The sequence below is a fragment of the Bubalus kerabau genome, chromosome 8 (assembly GCF_029407905.1).
Source record: "Bubalus kerabau isolate K-KA32 ecotype Philippines breed swamp buffalo chromosome 8, PCC_UOA_SB_1v2, whole genome shotgun sequence".
Taxonomy (NCBI): domain Eukaryota; kingdom Metazoa; phylum Chordata; class Mammalia; order Artiodactyla; family Bovidae; genus Bubalus; species Bubalus kerabau.
Genome location: NC_073631.1, coordinates 63984743 through 64011893, shown reverse-complemented (window position 1 = coordinate 64011893; position 27151 = coordinate 63984743). Strand labels below are relative to the sequence as shown.

Genomic DNA, 27151 nt, shown 5'->3' with positions numbered 1-27151 from the left:
TCCAGGGGGTTCTAATTTACCCTGAGTTGAGACTGCTACTTTTCCTATATCTATCTTCCCTTCTCTCCTGATAGTAAACTCCTTATTTTCAGCTGCACACTTGGCTAGATAGAATTTTTAGCTTTTAGCTGTCTTCAGAGCTGGCATACTAACGCTTGGCATACTAAGGTACGAGTAGAAGTCATCTTCCAGGGAGGAGATGTGGCTGATCCTCTTCTCGCCCTTCTTCCCGCTGGCCCAGGAGCAGTTCAGGCAGCAGTTGCTCAGGAAACCTTTCTGAACTGAGTGGAAGCTACATGCTGAAGATGGCAGTGAAAAGAGAGAAGGAGCCTGGGTACCTGGCAACACAGAGTCTCGTTCCAGCCTGGTGCCACCTACCACTGCGAGTCTCTTATGTGAGAAATAACCTTCTTTCTTTTAGCAGACTCAGGTTTTGGACATCCTGGCTCTTTTTTGTATATTTAAAAAATTTATTTAGCTGCACCGGGTCTTAGTTGTGGCATGTGGGATCCAGTTCTCTGACCAGGGAATGGACCTGGGCCCCCTGCGTTGGTAGCATGGAGTCTTAGCCACTGGACCACCAGAGAATTCCCCTAACCTCTCTTTTTAAGGCATTATTCTTTGGGGTTTCACTCATTAGCAACTGAACCTTGTCCTAGAGATCCTTATGCCTTCTGGCAGATTGTGTGTCTGTTCTGTATCTTCCCATCCGTGACAAAGACGAGGTGAGCTGAATCTTGAAGAACAAGCAGGAGTGTTCCAGTGAGAGAAAGGCCGGAAGGCTGAGGAGAGAGCAGATTGAAAGACATGGAACTGCGAGAGGGCTTGGCCCGAGTTCGCGTCACTGTTGCTGTAGAACAGCCCCCTGGAAAACTCAGAGGCTTGAAATGAAAAGATATCCCATGATTCTGTGGGTTGGCTGGGCTCCTTGCAGTCTTGCCTGGGAATGCCTGTCCAGCTGCATCCAGCTGGTGGAGGGCTGGTCTAGGAGGTCCAGGAAATCCTCTTTCACACCTGTGAGGCCTTGGTGTGGGCTGGGGGCACCTTAGATCTTCTCCCTGTGACCTCTCTCTTCCACATGGTGTCTCATCCGGCAGGGCTTCCCTCGTAGCAGCATAACCTTGACCATGCAAAGTGATTCTGAGACCTAAGAGGTGAAAGTGGCAGCTTGTCCTCCATAGTGTTAGGCCTGGATGTGGCCGGCCCGCCTGCACCTCCTCCTCTGGGCTGGGCTGGCTTGCAGTGGTGGGGATAGGGGCTATGTCTCCGTGGAAGGAGTGGCAGGGAGGGCAGCCGGTAGAGACTTACCCACTGCCTGTGCTTGTAGTGACAAGTTCCCTGCGGCTGGGATGTAGGCTAAAAGAAACCGGCAGGAAAAGAGTGAGCCTGTAGAGGCCCACGCTGTGTCTGTTGATGAGTTCTGCCTTCCTCTATAGACAAAGCAGACTCCAGCCTGTGTGGTGGCCACACCCTGGCTAGAGAGACAATGAGAGCAAGTGTTGATCAACCACTCACAATAAAGGCGGGCTTACCTCGTGGCTAACAGCACGGAGCCTGGAGCCAGATGGCCTGGCTTCAGAGTCCTGATTCATCATATATTAGCTGTGCAATCTCCATCTAGTTACTTAATTACTCTCTGTTTCTGTTTCCCTCTCTAAAAAAACGGATAATCATGGCAGACCTGCCTTATATCATTGTAAGGACTAAGTGAGATAATACATGTCACATTGCCCTCTGTAAGCATCCGCTCTTGTCCTTAATATTCTCAATAACTCTGGGAAACAGGTGTTAATGCTCTCATTTGGAAGAGAAGTAACTGAGGGACCAGAAGCTTAAACAAGATTCAAACCCAGACAAGTGATTCCAAAACCTGTTGCTTCCTGAAATTCCCACTGGTTGTGCTTTGATGTGTCCCCCAGCTCCAGGAGACGGCAGGATGGTGTTTTGTCCTTATCATGGAGTTATATGAGCCTGGAGTCTCCACTTATTATTCCTCAAAAGCTCTCTGCTCCCTTAGCAGCCTTGCTCAGTGTCCAGGCTCGGGTTGATGTTTGCAGAGGTACCATGTGGAGATCACTGTGAAAATACTAACACCTGGGTTTTTTTTCTGAGCCTGTGCCAAGTGTGCATCTCAGAGGGTAGAGTCCTCAGGGGGAGACTGAAAGTCTCCTGGGTTGGAAGCTGCCTTGAGCATGGGCCACCACAGAAGCCCTTGGTGCACCCTCTTGCCCATCTTTCTGCCGCAGTTTATTGACTGCAGCTTTGTGAACCCATGAGTTACATTTGCAGCGCTCTGAGGCTGAAAGGGTTCCTATAAATGGTCCACGTAATTAAGTATAAACAAAGCAGCCAGCCAGGAGCACAATGCCCAAAGAAATCCTTAGCAAACCTCATTGTGTTCTCTTTATTTCTCCTCCCGTTTCTATCCATCCAAGAGCTTCAAAAGTGTAATCCTCTTTAATGACAGATTCATGATGATGAGGCTCTTATTTTTTGGTATTGCAGTTTTAAGAAGTGACCCAGAAACAAGCTTTTAAAGCAAGCTTTTAAACCCACCCCTAACTCCTTTACCCCAAGCAAAGGACCAGATTAAAAGAGCCCTGGCTTATATGAATATTTATGCTAGACCCTCTACCAGATCAGATTTGAGGAGTTCATCCTGCTAAGCAAACACAGATTCTATACTCAGCTTTAATGAGGAAACTGACATGTTAGTAGCATATTGATGCATTCATTTATCAGGAAATCTATATATTTGTCTCAGGGCCTAGGAGAAATGCTGCCTTAGTCATTTTTAGTTCTACCAGGAAAGCTTTTGATGCAATAAGAGGAATTCCAAAGACATCCCACTTTACTCAAGAGATGAGGAGTGGGGGTTCTAGTCTAAATATACCTGGGAAATTCTCTCTTGATACTGCTGGTGAGTGTGTTAGAGGTTAATTCCTTTTAATAGCATCTTCCAAGGTGTTTCTGTAGAGCATGATGACCACAGAGTGTTAATAGCTCTCCTTTGAGCAGAAGGGGCTCTCGGTCAAAAATGTTGGGTAAATGATGAGCTAAACAGATCTTTTTACTGTAGAACTTTCACCCTGTGACTTCCCAAGAAGCAGATAAATTCTGCTGTGCCCCCAGACATTTTAGACTGTGGAGTTCTTCCTTCTCAAAGCAGAATATCCCAGAATATATGACTTTGTGTGTGTCATGCAGCCCCTTGGCAGGCTGGGGAAGCTGGAGATCCTTTCTCAGAATAACATTTTTAATTGCAAACACAAAGGATTACAAAAAGAAACCCTTCGTATCGAAATGAAAGTATCACAGTACTAAAAATATTTTGAAATATTTAAAAATGGGCGTCCATTATTGGGGTATAGCCGATTAACAGTGTTGTGGTACTTTCAGATGAACAGTGAAGGGACGCAGCCATGCATATGCATGTACCCATTCTTCCCATATGTACTTCTTTTACAATGGATCGAATAACTACAGGTATTTCAAAGTACTGATGGCCATAAATGATATTTCAAGATATGGTCATTCCTCATTATTCACAAATTCTGGATCTGTAAATTCACATACTGGCTAAAATTTATTTGTAACCTCCCAATTAACACTCAGGACATTTTTGTGGTCATTCGAGCAACAAGAAATTTCCATCACCTAACCTGCATGTTCCCATTGCTGAGATTGAAAAAGGCAGGACTTTAACTTCTTGTTTCAGTTCTCACACTGAAAACAAGAGTCCTTTCTACAACGTATTTACTGCCTCATTTTGGTCATGTTTATGCTTTCTGTTGGTGATTCCACTGTTTAAAATAGTCCTTGAGTGCAGAGCTGAAGCGCTTCATTGTGTGCTTAAGTGCAGGAGACCAAGATGTGCCTTATGAAGAAAATAGATTAAGCTTCATTCAGATGTGAGCTCTAGGGCTGTTGGCTGTGAGTTCAATGTCAATCAATAAACTATAAATTTAAAAAGGTGTCTTTAAACAAAAACCACACATTAAAAAAAGATTATATATTGATTGATTGACCGTGATGCTGTGACCAGATCCTCACAGGTATGTAACCCTGTATGTCCCCTAGGACCAGCAGTTCAGCATTTGCTAATTCAGTGTCCAAGGTGACTATAGAACATAACTGTCCCGAGTAACGGAGAAGGCAATGGCACCCCACTCCAGTACTTTTGCCTAGAAAATCCCATGGACGGAGGAGCCTGGTAGGCTGCAGTCCATGGGGTCGCGAAGAGTCAGACATGACTGAGCGACTTCACTTTCACTTTTCACTTTCATGCATTGGAGAAGGAAATGGCAACCCATTCCAGTGTTCTTGCCTGGAGAATCCCAGGGACGGGGAAGCCTGGTGGGCTGCCGTCTATGGGGTCGCACAGAGTCAGACACGACTGAAGTGACTTAGCAGCAGTAGCAGTCCCGAGTAATGAAAATTGATTGCATCTGCAACAAAGTGATGTGAAAATATTTGTGATCGACTGCTAACAATACAGCTATAAACATACAGTGTTTTGTTGCCCCATTCATAATTAAAGGAAATGGTGAATTTTACCCAGAGGGTACTACAAACATTTTTCCCATTCAAGTTCAAAGGCCCTCTTAATTCTGGAAGAGGGTGGTTCCCATAGACTGCAGTTCAGAATCCATTCTCTTGTGGGACTAACTCAGGGAGAGGGTGGAGTGGCGTAGCTGCTGCAAATTCCTGGGGGCTCTGGTCCCATGATGTGCATGCATGCTAAGCCACCTCAATGGTGTCCAACTGTTTGCAACCCTATGGACTGTAGTCTGCCAGGCTCCACTGTCCATGGGGTTCTCCAGGCAAGAATACTAGAGTGGGTTGCCATGCCCTCCTCCAGGGATCTTCCCTACCCAGGGATTGAACCCACATCTCATGTTTCCTGCATTGTTGCATATCAGTACAAATCTCAGATAAGATTTTTTTAATTGATTTGCTCTTGCTTGGGGTCTGATTTTATTTTTCCACGAGAGCCTGAACCCAAAAGGCTCTACCAAATGAAAAATGCCCAGGAAGTGGGGATAGAAGTTCTTGATAATTATTTATGTGGAAAATGAGGAACCAAATTTCAGTAGCAAAGGGTGAGAGAAGTCTTTGATCTGAACAAAAGAGAAACAAATTACAATATAGTATTGGGGTGTTTAGATGAAGATCATGCCTCCCCACCAAGGGGGCCCAGAAAGGAAAGCATTCCCTGTGTTGATTGCTTTGCTTTTTTACCTTTCTCACCAAAAGGAGAGTGATTCAATGGGACTAACTCAAATGTGGCAGAAAAATGCTCCTTTTTTTTGCCTAAATAGCAAGATATAAGGAAATGTATCCTGAAGAGCAACTAATATCTCATTCATTCTTTCACCCAGTAGTACTTATCGAGCACCTCTTCATGGACAGGTATTGTTGTCGGGCTCTGCATACAGAGTGCACCTGACTGGCCAGGTTCTCATCTCGTGGAGCTTCTGTTCAGGTTCAGGTCCTTGTCTCTAGGAGGTCACTCCCGGATGGGGGAAGGGCATGGAGAGGGGTGCCAGCCACACCAAGAAAGGGGTGCCTCTCAGAGGGCAGCACCCACATACTACGATTCTGAAAAATCAGAGGCTGACAATAGTAGCTCAAGGGGCTACCAGTACAGAAATAGGGGATAGGAGCTGTCCCCCCTGGCTCCACGATAAATTCTGGACACTCAGAAGTCATCAGACGCACATACAACACCTTACAAGGACAGGATATCTCCAAGCCAGAGAGAAAGCCACAGTTGGATCTCAAAGAAAGAACATGTCTGGATTAGAGCATATAGAGCATGCCCTAAGTGGACATGCCTCAGTCTGGGCTCCCAATCCAGGGGGGTGGACCTGACTTGGGAGTCCAGTTCTTGTGGAGACAGTAGTGATACCTAGTATTTATTTTGTGCAGTATTTTTGAGAAAGGAATACCATCTTCTCCCATCCTTTGGCTTCTTGGTGCTGTGCCCAGGAAGGAGGCCAGGGCTCAGAACCCAGGGGCCTCCATTCTCCCATCTGAACTGGTTCACATGGAGAATGAGAAAGATGGAACTGGTTAAATAACCCCTAAGGTGGGAGTTCAGTCTCTTAAGAGAATTTAAACAGGAAAAAGGAGCAAGGACAAAGACGATATCTGGGGTGGGAGACAGGAGGTGATCAGACTCAGGACAATCCTCCCTGGGAACCCCCTCCTGGGACCCTCTAAGTTTCCCTATACCCTTTCTAGTTTACCCCAATAAAATAACTCTATTCCTTCAGGGCCTTCTGGAAAAAGATCAAGGCCTAAAATGAATTCTCCATGCCCCCAACAACAGCAAAAGCAATACAAGATGATCAACTTCACTGGTACTCTGGGAAATAAAAATTAGAATAGCAATGAAGTAACTTGGAAGCATTTTAAACAGAAGGGATTGAATAGAATTCTTTCTAAATGAATACAAAATTTTAGTGCAGTGTTCTCTGGGTATATTTTGAGACTGAATGATTTAGATTTCAGATTTAAAAAAACAATAACAAAACAACACGAGTGTTGGTATTTTAGTGCTTAGAAGTAAGATGAAATGTTGAAACATCAGAACCAGGAGGAGACAGGTATACTAGGTGTCCACAGTCCAACACCTCACATCTTTAATCTATTCTCCAAGTTCTCTTGTAGCTCAGTGGGTAAAGAATCTGCCTGCAATGCCGGAGTCTGCCTGCAATGCAGGAGACCTGATTTCAATTCCTGGGTCCTGAAGATCCCCTGGAGAAGGAAATGGCAACCCATTCCACTATTCTTGCCTGGAAAATCTCATGGACAGAGGAGCCTGGTGGGCTCCAGTCCATGGGGTCGCAAGAGTTGGACACGACTTAGCAACTAAACCACCACCACAGCCCAACACCTCACATCTTTATTCTCCAAGTTTGTATTTCCTGCTTCAAACAAGCAGCCTCCTGAGGGCTTGTTGGTCCCCTGCTGATCTTCCTCCTGAGGACATGTGCTGGTCGTTCTGAGCCAAGGATCCTACTCAGGTGACAGAAATTAATGGGTTGACAATATTTTAAGTGTGTTGGCCCTCCAAACTGAAGCTCACACAGACCTGGCAGATTAATCTTGTGAGCAGAGATGGATTTACCATAAATCTAAGAAAGATTAAGTTTTAGAGTTTCTTCCAAAGCCCTGGAAGGGGCCCCAACAATGAGTTCACAGGGTCCAGGGCTTTGTAAAACTGGCAAAAGTAAGGTATTTTAAACACAATTGCTTCCTCTCTGTCACAATTTCCCTTTTATCTGGTGGCTCTGGAAAAGCCATGGGAATTTTGGGGAAGTTGAAACGGAGATCCATTTAGGTTGCACTGTGTGTGTGGTTAGCTGTTATTTCTGTGCAGGTTACTGCCAGCCATCCTGGGGCAGGAAGGACTTCCAGATATGCTCCTACTGTCCACCAGCATGGAGACAAAGTGCAGGGCTGGTGGTCAGATCACAGGAGAAAGTGAACTACAGCTCCTGGCATGGGAAGTGTGTGGATCATGGAGGAGAAATGAGGTGTGAAACGCACAAAGCTGGGAGCTAGTCTGGGGTAAGGTCTTCCAGTTATGGATACGATGACTGCAAGATGTGGTTCAGGCTGGTGCCTGGACAAAATAGAAGCGTCTCCCTATCAGGAATAAACAAATAAATTAAAAATAGTAAAGTAATAAAGCATACACAATTATACACATACTGTCATTATAATTTCATCTTTATTAAGACAAAAATTTGGGTGCAGGCGGTTTATTTGGGGAGTGATCCGCAAAAGTGGGAAAGGAGAAGTGAGGAGAGTGACACAAAGAAGGAAGAAGAGTCATGTAGGGCGGAGGCTCCTGTGAGCAAAGAAGGCTGATTCTGTTGAGATCCCCTGAGAAGCACACAGAGTATATTCCCAAACTGAGCACTAAACGGAGAGGCTGGAGCCTTTATTCCCCAGCCCCTGAGAACCCTGGCCAGAACTGGCCCACACTCTGGGCTGTGCCAAGCAAGCTCCTGAGGGCAGAACGTAGAAGGGCAGGCCTGCTCTGAGGTGGAGAGCTGGCGGCACCCAGACTCTGAGCCCCATCTCCATCAGCGCCGGGAAGTGCCACATGGGTGAGAAGGATGTGCAATAGAATCTATCAGAATTCTTGTATGTGTGCTCATATGAACACAAAGCTTTACCAGCACTACAGATAGGGTGTGTGTCTTTAATGACTCCTCCACAAAAGAAATCTGATCAAGGTCTTCCCAGTTGGAAAACCATCCTAGAAATTTACACAGCTTTACCAGTGATGAGTTGTGTAGCTGAAAGAAACTCTTCTAAACTATCAATAATAAGAAAAAAAATTTCTGTTCTATCTATAAACAATCATATTACAAAATTATTATTATAGAAAGAAGTAATCAGATTATGTAGCCAAAGAATGTAAGAAAATCTTTTAAAGAAACAAAAGTTGTCATTTTTTCCCTAGACTTTGTGGCGCTTATATTTGTTGACTTCTAAAAATTTGTAATTTGTTGTGATTTCTTCTCTCATTCTAAGTAAGTATTTAAGTTGTACCTAATTTTATGTTGTAGTTGCATGTTCTGGTGTGAGAGGCCTTGGCAGCCAGCCAGCAGCCTTCTTGGGAAGAGCCATCTTTAAGGAGTCAGCCACAGAAGGAGGGTCACTTCCTGACACACCAAGACCCTGGGTAAGTTGCTGAACGTCACTCAAGCAGAGTTCTTATTTATTTTTTAGAACAACTAGCCATTCAAGGGTGCAGACAGATACTCTGTCACTCAGAATGGCACCCAAAGCACTTCATTCGGGGTCATTTGAGGGTTACTGGGGCACTGATCCTGGAAGCACAGAGTCACACCATTATTTAGATGAACTCTTAAATGAGAGACGCTGCTATAGAGGGCCCTGCGAGTTTGTGACAGGCAGCCCCTATAACCGTTTGCTGAATGAGTTTACCCAAGTTGCTGCCTCCCCAAAAGCATATGTCCTTGGGGCCTCAGTGCCCTCCTTGGTCTCCAAACACCTGCTCAATCTGGGGATTGAATGGATTCTCCTTTCCCAGGACGTGGGGCCACTGGTGCTGCATCTTCTTCCAGAAGTGATCTGCCAACAGCTGTGAAACCACCTGCAAGCAAGAACCCAAAGGAAAAGGAAAAGGGGGATTATACCAAAGTAAAGAACTTATCGGAAAGATTTACTCTATTCTTTGAGTGGTGGACAGACCTTAGGCTGGCTCCCAAGGATTCCTACCTTTGAAGTGCGTGGAACCTATCACCCGGTTCTAAGCAGCAGAGCACAATAAAGGATGTCCTTTCAGTGACTGTATCGCGTTATCTATGACTCTGCTTTGCTGGCAGACTTGCTCTCGAGACCCTCTTTGCTGGACTGATGAAGTTAGAAGCCATGTTGGGAAGCCACATGGCAGGGAACAGAGGGTGGCCTCTAACTCACATCTAGTAAGAAGTTGGGCCTTCAGTCCTACAGCCACAAGGAAATAAAGTCTGCCAACAACCCAAGTGGGTATGGAATCAAATCTTCCCCAGTTGAGTCTCCAAGTGAGAACATAGATGTTAGTCTGTGAAATCCTAAGCAGGGAGCCCAGTGAAACTTTGCCAGTACTTCTGACCCACAGAAACTGAACCAAGTATGTATTGTTTTAAGCTGCTACCTTTGTGGAAATTTGTATTTGGTAACAGACAGCAAATATTCTTTCTCAGAAAGCCATTTATTCACTTACCTGTGGACAGCTAACACTTACTACAGGCCTAAGGCTTGGGTTTTGGAGATAAACAGGATGAATCCTTTCTTCAAGGAACTCCCAGTCTAGTGAGGGACTGAGACATACAGAATGATGCTACCACAGCCACAGGGAGGGCTGTAAAGGGTGCTGGCAACTCTGCTGGGTGGGAGGAAAGGATAGGTCCTCTCTGCAGAGTGTGATAGCTGAGCTGAATTTTCAAGGAGGAATTCACCAGATGGATCAAGAGGGAAGTAGTATACATGATGGAGGATGCAGCACACACAAAAGCTCAGAGGCACAGAAGAGAATGGCCCATGGGTGGGGACCCGGGGTGCCTGGGACATGAGGCTGAATGGGTGCCCTGGCAGGGCTGTGGGCATGAAGAGTGTGGCTGGAGTGCCAGGGTGAGGAATGTATAGGCTTAACTCACAGGTCTGTCCCTGGCTCTCCCAGCCCAGTGCCCACTCCCTGGTTCCATTGTTGTATGTCCCTTTATTCACAATGTCACCAGGATCCATTCTTGGTGTTCAGTCCTCTGGCCTGTCATTAACATGTCTTTGATGAGGAGTCTTTCTCTGCAGATAATGCCTTCATTTAGCAAATGGGGCTTGGACAAGCCTTCAGGCCCCAGATGGCTACATCTCCCTGGGGTTGGGTAGGGGGTGGTTAAAGCTGAATGAATAGAGGAATGTGATTGCTGAAGGCTTCAGAGGGGAACACATTGTTCAGCGCGGATGCTCAGTGATGTCCCTGACTTATTCAGAAGCACATGGACATTGTCTTCAAAGGGCACATCCTGTTCATCTTGCCAGTAAGCAGTGCTGCCAGCTCCCTGTGGATGTGCGAAGCCCTCTTCTGCTCTCTGGGCTGAAATTCTCTTATTTGCAAAATGAGTGAATGATCTGATGACTTATCTGGGTCTAAATTGTGCATAAGATTTTAGCACTTAGAAAAAAACTAGAACTGGTTGAGTCGAGAAATATTAAACATCCTTGGTATTTTAATACATTCTGAGCCTTCTGAGGTGGATCCCAAATTCCATCCATCCATCAATGTAACCTTGATTATTTCTGTGTGGTGTGTAACACATACACACCCCACCTGCCACTACCACATACAACATGAACCACACACACACACACTCAGACCTCAAGAGGCTGTCAGGCCAGCAGGTTTACTGGAAGATCTGATCATCTCTCACACACTAAAGCAGTCAGTGTTTTTTCAAAAGACAGGACTGGTTTCAGACTGTTTTTCCTGCCACTTCTCAACAGAGCAGCCTCCTTCCAGGTCTGTGGAAAATGATGGGTTCTTACTTTTTGGTTTTTGCATTTTCCCTTGATATACCTAAGCAGTCTTCCTAATAATTAAGTGGTACCAAGGTATTTGTGGTCGTTTATTTCCCAGTCTGAATTAGTAAGAGAGGAGATGGGGATGAGGATAAGTGGAGGAAAGTTGAAAGGAAAGAACTCAGATTTGAGTATGGGGAGCTGTTTGGTTTGAAAGCAATTAGTTGGCTGTCACTCTAATGGAGATTAAAATATTCATGAGTGTGCACTGCTGATATTTTGGATCTAAAATGAGAGTGGCAACATTATTACTAAACTAGACATTTGTGATAAAATGACCCACTATAATTATTCATTTGTCTGAGAAACGTGTACTGAGCACCTACCATGAGCTTCTGAAAACCAACCTTCTCTGGTAACTCCCATGATACACTTCTCAGGACAAGGCTCAGCTATCCTTATTACCCCGGATGAGCTGGTCCTTGAACACAAATATCTTTTGTGCTTCCCTACTCACAATTTAAAATATTAATGCAATACCTATTCAGTTGAGAAAAAATTTAAAAGACAGTTAAACACAAAGAAAAACAGGATACAACACGTCTTAGCTGAATAGAGTCACTGTTAGCCTTGAGCCTTTCTGAGCCACACACACGCACACACACACATACATACACTGGATCCCTCTGTAAATATTTTATAATCTGCTCTTTTTGAGGAATAATTTACACACAGTAAAATTAACTCTTTTTGGTAAACAGTTCCATGAGTATTGACAGATGCATTCAGTTGAGTAATCATCCCACCAATCTTTAATCTGCTTTTATTAATTCGTTCTATATTACAAACCTATTTCCATGTCACTGAAAGTAGATCTCTATCGTCTTTATTCATGGCACTATACTCCATCAGATAGATGTAAGCTAATTTATTTCACCGATAGAGATTCTTGCCACACATTTCCCTGACATCTGTCCTCAGGACGGGTAGAGACAGTTTCCTGCTGCCAGTGCGTACAACATCTGCAGCCCAGGGTGGGTTCACAGGCCGCCTCATTCACTACCCCTGCTAGACACGTGCACGGAATGAAACTGGTCCAGCGGAAAGCTAGGGGACGTAGGGTCCTGGGTAAGTGGAATATTGTGGTGAACAGGGTCAGGCTCTTCCTTGTCTCTTCCTCGGCAGTGACTCAGCTGCCTGTGCTCTTGCAGGGCCCAAGCTGCAGAGTCCAGATAGTTGCCACAAGAGCGCTGCTGCTCTTGTCCAGGTGCCACTCAGTCCTAGCAGTGCGGCCCTTATTCTGGGTGAGTGCATATCAGATGGGCACTGGTGCAGGTCTGCAGGCCGCCCTGCAGGCCCAGTGCTTAGGTGGGGCACTGTCACCCACTCATCTGCCTGCTGCAGAAGCCCTCATGCTGGCAAAACCATGTGATGGCTGTTTCCTCTTTGAAAAGTTTGCAAAGTTTCCCACTGCAGTTTCCTCTTTGAAATTCTCACAGAAGGGGTGACCAAGCAGGGTAACTTAACCTCCCATTGTTTTATGTATTTCAGTGAGCAGCTTTTTCAGTTTTTACTTGCAGCCTTTGCTCTCTCTAGGATTGGGGTGTGAGTCCATGGAGAGGGGAGTTGGAGGGTGGGGACTTGGTGCTGTTTCTTGATTCAGTCCTTGGTGACAGCCATCATGTGATTTTTAGAATTGTTCTCCCTTCTGATGACAAGTTAAAATTGAGCCACATTTCTTTGCCTAACCATATTTGTACTTATGATGAGTTCTTCCCAGGCAGTACTGGTCCTCCAGGCAAATACACCATGCCAGATTCAGCCCACATGCTCATGATCTGCTCACATATGCAGACATGATAGAAGCCCAGCAGTGCTCATAGCTGGACATCATCTGAGATTCCTCCACACTCCCACTTCAGAAGATATTTGTATATACTTTGTTCAGTTCAGTTCAGTCGCTCAGTCGTGTCTGACTCTTTGCGACCCCATGAATCGCAGCATGCCAGGCCTCCCTGTCCATCACCAACTCCCGGAGTTCACTGAGACTCACGTCCATCGAGTCAGTGATGCCATCCAGCCATCTCATCCTCTGTCGTCCCCTTCTCCTCCTGCCCCCAATCCCTCCCAGCATCAGAGTCTTTTCCAATGAGTCAACTCTTCGCATGAGGTGGCCAAAGTACTGGAGTTTCAGCTTTAGCATCATTCCTTCCAAAGAAATCCCAGGGCTGATCTCCTTCAGAATGGACTGGTTGGCTCTCCTTACAGTCCAAGGGGCTCTCAAGAGTCTTCTCCAACACCGCAGTTCAAAAGCATCAATTCTTTGGTGCTCAGCCTTCTTCACAGTCCAACTCTCACATCCATACATGACCACAGGAAAAACCATAGCCTTGACTAGACGGACCTTTGTTGGCAAAGTAATGTCTCTGCTTTTGAATATGCTATCTAGGTTAGTCATAACTTTCCCTCCAAGGAGTAAGCGTCTTTTAATTTCATGGCTGCAGTCACCATCTGCAGTGATTTTGGACCCCCCCAAAAATAAAGTCTGACACTGTTTCCACTGTTTCCCCATCTATTTCCCATGAAGTGATGGGACCGGATGCCATGATCTTCGTTTTCTGAATGTTGAGCTTTAAGCCAACTTTTTCACTCTCCACTTTCACTTTCATCAAGAGGCTTTTGAGTTCCTCTTCACTTTCTGCCATAAGAGTGGTGTCATCTGCATATCTGAGATTATTGATATTTCTCCCGGCAATCTTGATTCCAGCTTGTGTTTCTTCCAGTCCAGCGTTTCTCATGATGGCATATTGAGTGCATATATAAGTTAAATAAGCAGGGTGACAATATACAGCCTTGACGTACTCCTTTTCCTCTTTGGAACCAGTCTGTTGTTCCATGTCCAGTTCTAACTGTTGCTTCCTGATCTGCATACAGATTTCTCAAGAGGCAGGTCAGGTGGTCTGGTATTCCCATCTCTTTCAGAATTTTCCACAGTTTATTGTGATCCACACAGTCAAAGGCTTTGGCATAGTCAATAAAGCAGAAATAGATGTTTTTCTGGAACTCTCTTGCTTTTTCCATGACATCACCAGATGGTCAACACCAAAATCAGATTGATTATATTCTTTGCAGCCAAAGATGGAGAAGCTCTATACAGTCAACAAAAACAATACCAGGAGCTGACTGTGGCTCAGATCATGAACTCCTTATTGCCAAATTCAGACTTAAATTGAAGAAAGTAGGGAAAACCACTAGACCATTCAGGTATGACCTAAATCAAATCACTTATGATTATACTGTGAAAGCGAGACATAGATTTAAGGGCCTAGATCTGATAGATAGAGTGCCTGATGAACTATGGAATGAGGTTCATGACATTGTACAGGAGACAGGCATCAAGACCATCCCCATGGAAAAGAAATGCAAAAAAGCAAAATGGCTGTCTGGGGAGGCCTTACAAATAGCTGTGAAAAGAAGAGAAGCAAAAAGCAAAGGAGAAAAGGAAAGATATAAGCATCTGAATGCAGAGTTCCAAAGAATAGCAAGAAGAGATAAGAAAGCCTTCCTCAGCGATCAATGCAAAGAAATAGAGGAAAACAACAGAATGGGAAAGACTAGAGATCTCTTCAAGAAAATTAGAGATACCAAGGGAACATTTAATGCAAAGATGGGCTCGATAAAGGACAGAAATGGTATGGACCTAACAGAGCAGAAGATATTAAGAAGAGGTGGCAAGAATATACAGAAGAACTGTACAAAAAAGATCTTTATAACCCAGATAATCACTATGGTGTGATCACTGACCTAGAGCCAGACATCCTGGAATGTGAAGTCAAGTGGGCCTTAGAAAGCATCACTACGAACAAAGCTAGTGGAGGTGATGGAATTCCAGTTGAGCTATTTCAAATCCTGAAAGATGATGCTGTGAAAGTGCTGCACTCAATATGCCAGCAAATTTGGAAAACTCAGCAGTGGCCACAGGACTGGAAAAGGTCAGTTTTCATTCCAATCCCAAAGAAAGGCAATATACTTTGTTACAAAAATGGAACTCTTTAGTAAGACAACCACAAAAACAAACCCTAAACAGTAACTACCCTTTTGTTATATATATATATATTTAATTAACTTATTTTTTAATTGAAGGATAATTGCTTTACAGAATTTTGTTGTTTCCTTTTTGTAATATTTTTAAAGAATAAATTCTTGCAATTCAGAGCAAGATTATATAGACTTCACCAACAATTTATGACCAACCTTTTAAATTGCTAAATTTAACACTGGGGTTCTACCAGACCAAAGTGAAAAATCTCTGAATTTATTTTATCTGCAGGAAGAACACATCCAGTCTATCTTGGTAAGATTGATTTTAAACGCCTGCAGGGAAGCCCTCACCACAGGGAAGGCATGGTTTTATTTCTCTGGCCTCTTAATCTGCTCAGAAACACAATCTATTGGACCTGGTTGCTTTTGTTCCCAATTAATTTTAAATTTGTAAGCTTACAATGTGATAGTGGTATAAGATGTATTTTAAAACCTTTAAGGAAAAATGTAAGTTTCCAGCTCCAGCCCATCTGTGCTGATTCAGTCTGTCACCACTCAAACCACTGCTGCCAGCTGGTGTATAAGGCAAACTGAACACACACGGTCCTTCACACCTGGGTGACCAGCCTAAATGACCGCTATTTGAGGGTTTCCTGGCCCAGAAGGCCCTTTCTCTTCTCTTTCCCCACTGCCAGCAGAGATGCCTTCTTTGAGGGACTCCACAAGTCTGCCATGGACCTGGGGTCCCAGGGACTTACGTGTTGAGACAAATAAAGATCTAGAGGCTATTAAACTTATTTAAAGCCAACCTACTGATTATATATATAGATGCTTGCTTCCAGCAGTGTAAACGGGTCAGGGCTCAAGAAAGAAGAGGGAGTTGATATCATGGAAGATTCACTGCCTGCAGGGAGAGTTTGAAAAGGTTGGTTTGAGTTGCTCCTTGCATGATAAGAGATAAGGCTGTTTTGCAGAGACTTTGTTGGATGGAGTTTCTAAAGGCAGGAGGTGTCAGAAATGTTTAACTAGAGAGTCTCAGCATAGCCAAGAAAACTGGACTTGATATGTTTGTGATTCTTTAAACATTTCCTGTTTACTATTGTCTGATTTTAGACTCAGAGATGTTTTGAGTGCCTTTTCAGATATTTAACTTTGCGAAGATTTTAAAAGGTAGATGTTGAACATATAGAATTGCTGCACCTTCCACAGGTCACCAATCTGGGTCTTAGGTCTTTACCATGATGTTTCTTTTCTAGGACAAACTTTCTTTGCATTTTGTCAGTAGTTTGACAGCTATTCCCAACTCTCTGCTACATCAGCTGTCTCCGGAGGCATCTAGTGATCTCCCAGGTCTTCTTTCCAGTGGGTCCTGCTGGGAGGGCCAATAGTTCCTGCTTCATGACAGTCACACCTATGTATCCCTCTCCTTTGAGTGTGGTGGAACTTGACATTTGCTTTTAACTTCTAGGATATGGCAAAGGTGATGGAACGTTACTCTGAGATTAGGTTGTGTACCATTGTGACTTCTGTTTTGCTGGCAGATACTCTCTGTTGCCGTTTTGTACTCACTGATGAAACAGGTCACTCAGGTGGCCTCTGAGCAACAGCCAGCTGGGAACTGTTGCTAGCAACATTTTAGTTCCACAAGCCTCAAGGAACTAAATTCTGCATGTGAACTTGGAGGCAGATCCAAGTTAAGCTTTCAAATGATACCCAGCCCTGGAAGACACCTTAATGGCAACCTGGGAGAGACAGTGGAGCAGGATACCCAGTTAACCCATGTTGCCTAGATTCCTGGCCACAGAAACTGTCAGATAAGTAATGTGCATGGTTTTAAAATCATTTGGTATGCAACAGTAGACAACTAAAATACCTTCTCAATCTTAATCCTGTTTGATCTTTATTTCTCTTCATAATTTGATCCCTTGGGCCAACCTCATCCCTGCCAGTGTCTCTAACTCTCACCTAGAAGCAGGTGATTCCCAAATCTGTGTCTCCAGGCCAGACCCCTCTCCTGAGATCAGAACTCATAAACTTGATCTAGTGACGGGATATAGTGCAGGTACCCCAAATTTAGAATGTTCCAATCTTCTAACAAAATGTGGTCCACTGGAGAAGCGAATGGCAAACTACTTCAGTATTATTCCATTGAGAACCCCATGAACAGTATGAAAAGGCAAAAAAATAGTACACTGAAAGATGAACTCACCAGGTGGATAGGTGCCTAATATGCTACTGGATATCAGTGGAGATATAACTCTAGAAAGAATGAAGGGATGGAGCCAAAGCAAAAACAACACCCAGTTGTGGATGTGACTGGTGATAGAAGCAAGGTCCAATGCTGTAAAAAGCCATATTGCATAGAAACCTGGAATGTCAGGTCTATGAATCAAGGCAAATTGGAAGTGGTCAAATAGGAGATTGCAAGAGTGAACATCAACATTCTAGGAATCAGCAAACTAAAATGGACTGGAATGGGTGAATTTAACTCAGGTGACCATTATATCTACTATTTTGGGCAGGAATCCCTTAGAAGAAATGCAGTAGCCATCATAGTCAACAAAAGAGTCTGAAATGCAATACTTGGATGCAATCTCAAAAACAACAAAATGGTCTCTGTTCATTTCCAAGGCAAACCATTCAATATCATGGTAATCCAACTCTATGCCACGACCAGTAATGCTGTAGAAGCTGAAGTTGAACGGTTCTATGAAGATCTACATGACCTTTTAGAACTAACACCCAAAAAAGATGTCCTTTTCATTATAGGGGATTGGAATGCAAAAGTAGGAAGTCAAGAAACACCTGAAGTAACAGGTGAATTTGGCCTTGGAGTACAGAAAGAAGCAGGGCAAAGGCTAATAGAGTTTTGCCAAGAGAATGCACTGGTCATAGCAAACACCCTCTTTCAACAACACAAGAGAAGACTCTACTCATGGACATCACCAGATGGCCAACACTGAAATCAGATTGATTATATTCTTTGCAGCCAAAGATGGAAAAGCTCTATACACTCAGCAAAGACAAGACTGGGAGCTGACTGTGGCTCAGATCATGAACTCCTTATTGCCAGTTTCAGACTTAAATTGAAGAAAATGGGGAAAACCACTAGACCATTCAGGTATGACTTAAATCATATTCCTTATGATTATACAGTGGAAGTGAGAAATAGATTTAAGGGACTAGATCTGATAGACAGAGTGCCTGATGAACTATGGACAGAGGTTGGTGACATTGTACAGGAGACAGGGATCAAGACCATCCCCAAGAAAAAGAAATGCAAAAAAGCAAAATAGCTGTATGAGGAGGCCTTACAAATAGCTATGAAAAGAAGAGAAATGAAAAGCAAAGGAGAGAAGGAAAGATATAAGCATCTGAATGCAGAGTTCCAAAGAATAGCAAAGAAAGATAAAAAAGCCTTCCTCAGTGTCAGTGCAAAGAAATAGAGGAAAACAATAGAGTGGGAAAGACTAGAGATCTCTTCAAGAAAATTAGAGATACCAGGGGAATTTCATGCAAAGATGTGCTCAATAAAGGAAAGAAATGGTATGGACCTAACAGAAGCAGAAGATATTAAGAAGAGATGTCAAGAATACACAGAAGAACTGTACAAAAAAGATCTTCATGACCAGATAATCATGATGGTGTAATCACTCACACTCACCTAGAGCCAGACATCCTGGAATGTGAAGTCAAGTGGGCCTTAGGAAGCATCACTATGAATAAAGCTAGTGGAGGTGATGGAACACCGGTTGAGCTATTTCAAATCCTGGAAGAGGATGCTGTGAAAGTGCTGCACTCAGTATGTCAGGAAATTTGGAAAACTCACCAGTGGCCACAGAACTGGAAAAGGTCAGTTTTCATTCCAATCCCAAAGAAAGGCAATGCCAAAGAATGCTCAAACTATCGTACAATTGCACTTATCTCACACGCTAGTAAAGTAATGCTCAAAATTCTCTAAGCCAGGCTTCAGCAATATGTGAGCCATCAACTTCCAGATGTTCAAGTTGGCTTTAGAAAAGGCAGATGAGCCAGAGATCAAATTGCCAACATCCGCTGGGTCATCAAAAAAGCAAGAGAGTTCCAGAAAAACATCTATTTCTGCTTTATTGACTATGCCAAAGCCTTTGACTGTGTGGATCACAATAAACTGTGGAAAATTCTGAAAGAGATGGGAATACCAGAACATCTGACCTGCCTCCTGAGAAACCTGTATGCAGGTCAGGAAGCAACAGTTAGAACTGGACATGGAACAACAGACTGGTTCCAAATTGGGAAAGGAGTACGTCAAGGTTGTATATTGTCACCCTGCTTATTTATCTTATATGCAGAGTACATCATGAGAAACGCTGGGCTGGAGGGAGCACAAGCTGGAATCAAGATTGCCAGGAGAAATATCAATAACCTGAGATATGTAGATGACACCACTCTCATGGCAGAAAGTGAAGAGGAGCTAAAGAGCCTCTTGATGAAAGTGAAAGTGGAGAGTGAAAAAGTTGGCTTAAAGCTCAACATTCAGAAAACTAAGATCATGGCATCTGGTCCCATCACTTCATGGCAAATAGATGGGGAAACAGTGGAAACAGTGGATGACTTTATTTTGGGGGCTCCAAAATCACTGCAGATGGAGACTGAAGCCATGAAATTAAAAGATACATACTCCTTAGAAGGAAAGTTATGACCAAACTAGACAGCATATTAAAAAGCAGAGACATTACTTTTCCAACAAAGGTCCATCTAGTCAAGGCTATGGTTTTTCCAGTAGTCATGTATGGATGTGAGAGTTGGATTATAAAGAAAGCTGAGCCCTGAAGAATTGATGCTTTTGAACTGTGGTGCTGGAGAAGACTCTTGAGAGTCCTTGGACTGTGAAGAGATCCAACCAGTCCATCCTAAAGGAGATCAGTCCTGGGTGTTCATTGGAAGGACTGATGTTGAAGCTGAAACTTCAATACTTTGGCCACCTGATGAGAAGAGCTGACTCGTTTGAAGAGACCCTGATGCTGGAAAAGATTGAGGGCAGGAGGAGAAGGGGACGATAGAGGATGAGATGGTTGGATGGCATCACTGACTCGATTGACATGAGTTTGGGTGGACTCTAGGAGTTGGTGATGGACAGGGAGGCCTGGCTGCTGTGGTCCATGTGATCACAAAGAGTTGGACATGACAAGTGACTGAAGTGAACTGAACTGAATCTTTTCCTTTTTCCGAGTTCCTTGACTTGGTATTTTCACCTATCTTCATCCAGGTGTCTAATTTTGTGAGTCATCTCTTTCCTACTCATGAAATCCATTCAATCAGCAGATCTGGCATTATACTCTTCTAGTCCCATTACCCCCTTAAAATGAAGAAGGTATTTCTTAAAATTCTGTTCTACATTTTGGGAATGAGATAAAAAATAAAGTGATTGTTAGTATATCAGGATTTTTCTATATTTCCTAACTTTCACTTAGATGGTGAATACAATCTGGCTCAAAAATTAATATCTATCATAAATTTGAACTTTTCAACAAAATCCATGTTTATACTTAATTACACTTGTCTCTCTGGGAAAATTGGAACAGTTGAATCAATAGTGATTATACACTGTCCCCCTCTGCTTCTCCACCATGGTTTTAGAAAGAAATAGGCCAATAAAATAAAGCCTGCTCCCCTCTTGGTGGTGAGGGGCCAGTAGCAACTGTCTTGCTCAGAGGTACAGGAACTGGTGAGGGGCACTGGACAAAGTTCATGTCTACTCTTTTGGTTGGCATTATGTCTGTGCCATCAACATGAGTCCTATAGGATTTTTAAATGCAACTTTTACTAACGCCTCCTCAAACCACCCTATCCCCCTAAAGCTGTTCTTGATCTCAGCAAGCAATGTCCTGCTGCTCATCTATCCAATTTCCCAATTCACAACAGAAGTGTCATGCTTAGCATCTCTTTCTCTTTCACCTTCACATCCAATAAACAACCATGTTCTGTTGATTTAACGGTCTGAATCACTCCAATAGAGGCTTTCTCTCTTCCACTCTCACTACCTCTGTTCAGGCTACCACACTCTCCCACACAAAAGTGTCCTCGAAACAGGTCTCCCTCCCTCTGGACCAAACCATTCTCTACGCCACCACCTCAGGTATCTTTTTAGAGCACAAAGTGAAAGAAGTGAAAGTGTTAGTCGCTTAGTCATGTCTGATTCTTTGCGTGACCCCATGGACTGTAGCCTGCCAGGCTCTTCTGTCCATGGGATTCTCCAGGCAAGAATAGTGGAGCGGACTGTCATGCCTTTCTCCAGGGGATCTTCCCGACCCAGGGACTGAACCCAGGTCTTCCACATTGCAGGCAGATTCTTTACTGTTTGAGCCACGAGGGAGGCCCTAAGTCTGGGTATTTTTCCTTCTTGCTGAAAAAACCTTCAATGTCTCCCCATTCTCCATAGCTGAAAGGTCAAATCCCATACAGACCCTATGTGATCTGTCCCTAAATCTCTCTCTTCATCCTTCTCTCTCTGCTCCACTCTCGTGTTCTGTGTCTCAGCCACAATGAAGCACTTTTACTTCCTCCAATGTGCTGTGCTTTCTTTTGTATTCAGGTCCTTGTCTTTGCACTTTCTTTGGCTCAAAACACTTTCTGCAGCCCCTTCCCTCTTCCTGTCACTTGACAAGTCCATAGTCTTAATTCTGAGTTCCCTCATCCAAAAGTTTTTCTCGTACCCCTTTGCTCCATCCCATCTCCCATAATGCTCCCTTAGCATCTGTGCTTGTAAATTAGAGGCATTGACTACTTTACATTTAATTATCTGTTTACTTCTCATTCTCCCACTCTATCCTATAATCTCCTTAACCAGCAGGGGTAGTTTTTTGTTCATCCTTGACTTCTCACTGTATTTGATACCGGATAGGCACTCTGTAAACATTCTTGGATGGCAATTTGCCATCTAGACTGTTCAGCTCAACATACAGGCTAAGTAGGCAGGCTTTAGGCATATCTCTCCATTGTCATCCACTTTAGTCATAGCTCTGCCCACTGTGGCCCACTCTATCATCCACTCCCAGCATGTGAACGAATTTCTCAGAAACGACTGACGAATATAGCACACACTGATTTTCAGCTTTTGACTCTGTTCACAACAATCAGTTATTGGTGAAACCGTCTGAGTGCAAGAAAGAGCCCCAATCTGACAGAACTTGAACCCTAATGCTATTTTAAGAGGCAGGGACACAATACTCTTTTGATAGATCAGACAGATATGTCCCAAGAGATACAACAAAGCTGTCTTTGACCCTCTTCTTTTTAGTTTGTTCCTCATTACTCCCCATCCGACCATCTCCTCTCGTCCCTGTTCTCTGTAGAGTCAGAGGGTAGAATTCTGTGATGTACAAAGAACGATAAGAACTACTACCTCATTACGGCCAGAAAGCAGGTCTCCACGTGAACTATTCTAAAACCAGACATCATTAAGGGGAGGGGGCAAACTCTAATATTTAAGCAGCTTCTAGCCAATAATTCTCTGGATCAACATATCCAAGCGATACACAGGAAACTTAGATATTCTGAAGTGCATTACTTGATTTTTTGGGTTGTTGCTATTTAACACATGGGCGTTTAATATTCACTTTAAAATTTACCCAGCATCTATGGACTCCACTGTCCATCATCTGATGATGGAAAAGCGGTCTTCCTTTTCTTTTGAGATAACTCTTAGCCCTGCCCATGGGTACTCATGGGACCTAGAACTCGAGGGAAGGAGAACGTGGTTCTCTTCAAGCTTCTGCAGCAATGATCAGGCTTCCCTGTGGCCTGACTGACCAAAATGTAACAAGTGGCCGAGCTGGCCCCGCCCCCGGTTCTTTTCCTATTTTCTATATAAAGAGATATTATAAGGAAGTCCAGTATATAGAACAGATAAAAGAGGAACTTCCCTGGCTACAGCCAGGATAATGGACAGAACAAGGACAGGAGGGGACAGCATCCAACCTTCCAGCTCCCCTTGCTCTGTGAAGAGACCAGAGCAGAACTACTTTCCAGAATTGTCCCTTGGAATCCTAGATGGGAAACAGCTTTTACTGCAGGATATTGCCAAGGACATTGTTCTCCTCTCATACAGTTCTCCTCATTTTCTAGAATGATCTGTAGAAGAAATTTCTCACAGAAATTTCTCTCATTTCCAGGAATCCTTCTGATTTTTTTTTCTGAGTACTTAATTTATTTATTTTTTTTATCTTTTGAAGGCCATGGTTTATGCCTCTCTTTGCATCAGCCTCTTGGAAAGCCTGGAGTTGATTCTGTGGGTCCTTGCAGGGAGTACCTTAGGAATTTCTGGGACAAATCATGAATTGTAAACATTAAGTCAGGAATCCAGGTATCATTTCGATCTCATTTTCCTTTTACTCTGATTTTTACTTTATTCTTTAAAATGAATATTAATTTAATTTATGTTTATCTTCTATCTTACACATGTATGTACATCACTTCAAACTCTTTCTGGATAAAACAGGATAAAAATGAACATATGGATGCATTAATTATAATGAAAAAATAACAACTTTTAGCAACCATCATGTGACTGCTCTTACCTCATTAGGGTGAAATCCATCCACAGGTTCGATGAGCTGCCAGGGCTGCCCACCTCTCTTTTTCCACTCCTCCATGACTGCAAGGCAGACACACACAGAATTACAGACATGCTTTTCCGAGCAGTGGTGAACACCCAGAATAAGGGCTGTGAAGGATGCTCCTCCTGGGCTGATGTTTACCCAGCCACATCTGCCTCTGAGTCACTGTTTCAGGATGGGGGTTTTCTAAACAGAAGTGATATTTCCATTGTATCAGTTTCCCCCTTTAACTCAAGAAGAAAAACATGTGATAGTGTTGGATGAATGTGGTTTGTAGAGTAAGGGGGGTGGGAGGGAAGGGTGAGCTGTAAAATATTCAACATTGATTTAAGTCCATCTCATTTCTCAGTGACCAGAACAGAATTTCAGAAACAAGAGGAAACTATTAAACTAACCTTTCCTTTCATGGGTTGCCATTTCCAGACACTGCCTGCATATGTCAAGCCATCATCATTAAAACTCACATATTCTCAGAAATATAATTACATAAAATGATCTCAACATCACATGTAGAGCATAGCTACAGAGAAAACACTATGAGCCTTAAAATGATGAGCAGCAATAAAACTGTTCTTCAACAGGGGTGAAACCCAGGAATGTCAGTTGCCCCAAGGCAATAGCACAATAAACTCTACATTGTAATATCATATTGTCAATAAGGATTTCTCAAGGAAATTTCAAATCCCCAGAAAACCTCCAGAGAGAAAACTGTGAGACCTACCGTTACTAGAGTAGCCCACCATGTCCTCACTTCCCTGGTGTCCTGAGAAGGGAGTGGGCACAGCTGTGATTCCCCCGGTTCCTCCCTCCTCGTGCGTATGTGTTCAATCACCTGGTTGTGTCTGGCTCTTTGCAACCCCGTGGACTGTAGCCCATCAGGCTTCTCTGTCCATGGGGATTGTCCAGGCAAGAATACTGGAGTGTGTTGCCATTTCCTACTCCATCTTCCCTCCTCACTCCGCAAAAACTCAAGGGCAGGGATCTGTGTCCTCTTGCCCCACACCCCACTTTTTATCTCCCTTTGCCCCAAGGGAAGAATGAAAATTCTATTAGGGGCTCTGACTGGACAAGAGAAGCTGGACTTCCCTGGAGCTGAATCAATACTATGCTGCTTTTGTAATTAGTTCTAATATCACGCCAGGCCATCTATACTTGCAGTCCAATCCCTGTCCCCAGATCAGATCAGATCAGTCGCTCAGTCGTGTCCGACTCTTTGTGACCCCATGAATCGCAGCACGCCAGGCCTCCCTGTCCATCACCTACTCCCGGAGTTCACTCAGACTCCCGTCCATCGAGTCAGTGATGCCATCCAGCCATCTCATCCCCAGAGGGGCTGCAAATACTGCTGCCCTTCTTACAGCACAGGAGACAATCCCTGCTGGTGGTTTGGAGTCTTACACTGGATTACCAGTTCCTGTTGGCTTTTTCCCTGCCTGAATGGCCACCACTGAGCCACTCTCTTATAATTTGTGTTTTACTGGGTTTTATTGGAGGGTTCTAGAAGAAACAGCTATTGGAAAATGGCCTTTGCATTTGTTGTGACACTCAAATCAAGGACATTGTGCACGGTGTCCTCCACATGTGGTCCTGAGGGAGACTGCTTCATGCTGGTAAATGATGTATCTCTCTGAAGGAGTAGTATATATCTGATCTTCTGATAGGAAGCTTAGAGTTGCAATGATGCTGAAACCACACTAACCCTTATGAAGACTTATTCTGCTGAACCAGCTTGCAGACCTCAACAGTTTCTTGCAGTCGGCCACAGGAACCCTGTGAAAGACAGAGCCTTGGGCAAGCTTGCCTGGCTCCAGCTTCAGTCTGCCTGGCTGTTCTGTTTTTCAGGCATGACCTTGGAATCTGATTTTCTGCTTCATGTTAAACTCTGGCTGCTGCACCTTAACCTCTGGACCTGAAACTGAAGCACCTGTGGGCTGTGCTGGCCTCCTGGGTGCATAATGCTGCTCCAGCCCAGCTCTGCTCATCTGGCTTACCTGCTGTGAGCTCCCAGTGTTTGGTTCAGGCTGTTCCTTCTCCCCTTTGATTGACCAGGAGATGATGGGCCGCTTTCCTACTCACTTTTTTGGGGGGTCCTGCTTTTCTACTTTAGAATTTTACACTGATTCTCTGAGTCACTGCCAATCTGACTATCCAACCAATTACCCTTAATGGAGCACCAGGCATTTGGAAGGGTTTCTTCAAAGTCGGTGTCACCCATTACTGAGCCTACTCCATACTTTTTGCTCTTCTGTATGATCAGCCTTATCCCTGTCTTGCAGTCCCAAGAGTTTCTAAAACAAAAATCAATAATGATGCAGAAAGGTCCAGCCCAGGTTAAGACATCAGCCTCCCAGTTTATCTATCCCAGGAGAGGTGACCTCACTTCTATGCTACTTGTGCTCTCTCACCTCACCCAAGTTCTCAATGAGCTTTTCCACCCTTTATTTTTAGTTTGGTTTCCCTTATGCTGAACGAGTGTGAAAAAGAAAAGAAAGAGAGAAAGAATCTCTATCCAGTGTTAAGTAATTCCCAGTCCATGTTAGACAATGGAAAGCAAGCCCAGTGAAGACCTCAGAAAGCCTGATGAGAAGCTGTAGAGTTGGATGAATAAGACATGAGGATTGTATTAATAAGATGGACAGCAAGGCATGGGGCTGACCTGGACCACCCACACATCCTCTGATCCAGCAGGGGCATGAAGTTCCTTACAGTATTTTCTGGTTCTCCTTGTTTGCAGAGAAGGTTCATCAACAAATTCAATCTAAACTTGTGCCTTTACTGGCTAAGAGAACATTCGGAAAGGAATTACAGTGATCTAGAAAGCTGGAAAATCCACAGTGGAAAGCAAATTTGAGCCCATGAGTGAAACAATTTTGAGCCTATAAGTTTAAGCCAAGATGGTGTTCCTGGAGAGAAATGTTTACTGAGAGCTCCATATTATAAATACCAGACTTCTTATAACAATGTTTCTCTAGTGTGATTAAACGCTAGTCTTAACCAAGCTTAAAGTTAGTCTAGGCTGTTTCCGTTTTGATTTGAATTTTATGTGCATTGCTAACTACTAAATGAAAAACTATTTCCCTTAGAGGAAGGGAGAGGTGGTGATGGATATTATACTTCATGGAACAAATTCAGTCATCAGAATTAATGACTGTTTTTTAAATGAAAAGGAATGGTCATTCCTTCTACTCCCTTGGAGGCTTGATCTCATAATGTAGGATCATTTTCTCACATGATGATTCTATCTTTGAGGGTTACCAGTCACTAAATATCTGTAGACATCAGAATTACAACACTTACAGGAAGAGTCAGTAACTCACAGGCAAGAGTTTAAGGTTTCACCTGTGTTATGACCAGACAGAGTTAGATAGAATGATCCTTTTTAGTTTGTTTATCTCAGGGTGAAATTTTGCTCTTTAGAATAAATACAATTGTAGACAGTAGTCTCTATTTCTTCCTGACTGATTTTGGCG

The 27151-nt window shown here is 43.7% G+C and overlaps 1 protein-coding gene and 1 long non-coding RNA gene across 2 annotated transcripts in view; one reads left to right on the top strand and one right to left on the bottom strand.

Annotated features, from left to right (window-relative positions):
* Positions 1 to 6: 6 nt before the first annotated feature.
* LOC129659212 (uncharacterized) lies at positions 7 to 9334 on the top strand. Its single transcript, XR_008717892.1, has 3 exons — positions 7 to 395; positions 8589 to 8704; positions 9077 to 9334. It is a non-coding gene; the product is annotated as an uncharacterized LOC129659212 (long non-coding RNA).
* Positions 8983 to 27151, bottom strand: part of AOAH (acyloxyacyl hydrolase) — a 184338-nt gene continuing 166169 nt past the window's right edge. Inside the window, exons 20-21 of the mRNA XM_055590397.1 lie at positions 23643 to 23719; positions 8983 to 9139 (exon numbers count right to left, since the gene is read on the bottom strand). Of these exons, the coding sequence (XP_055446372.1) occupies positions 9011 to 9139; positions 23643 to 23719 (206 nt within the window). The 3' untranslated portion in view covers positions 8983 to 9010. The remainder of the gene's footprint in view (positions 9140 to 23642; positions 23720 to 27151) is intronic.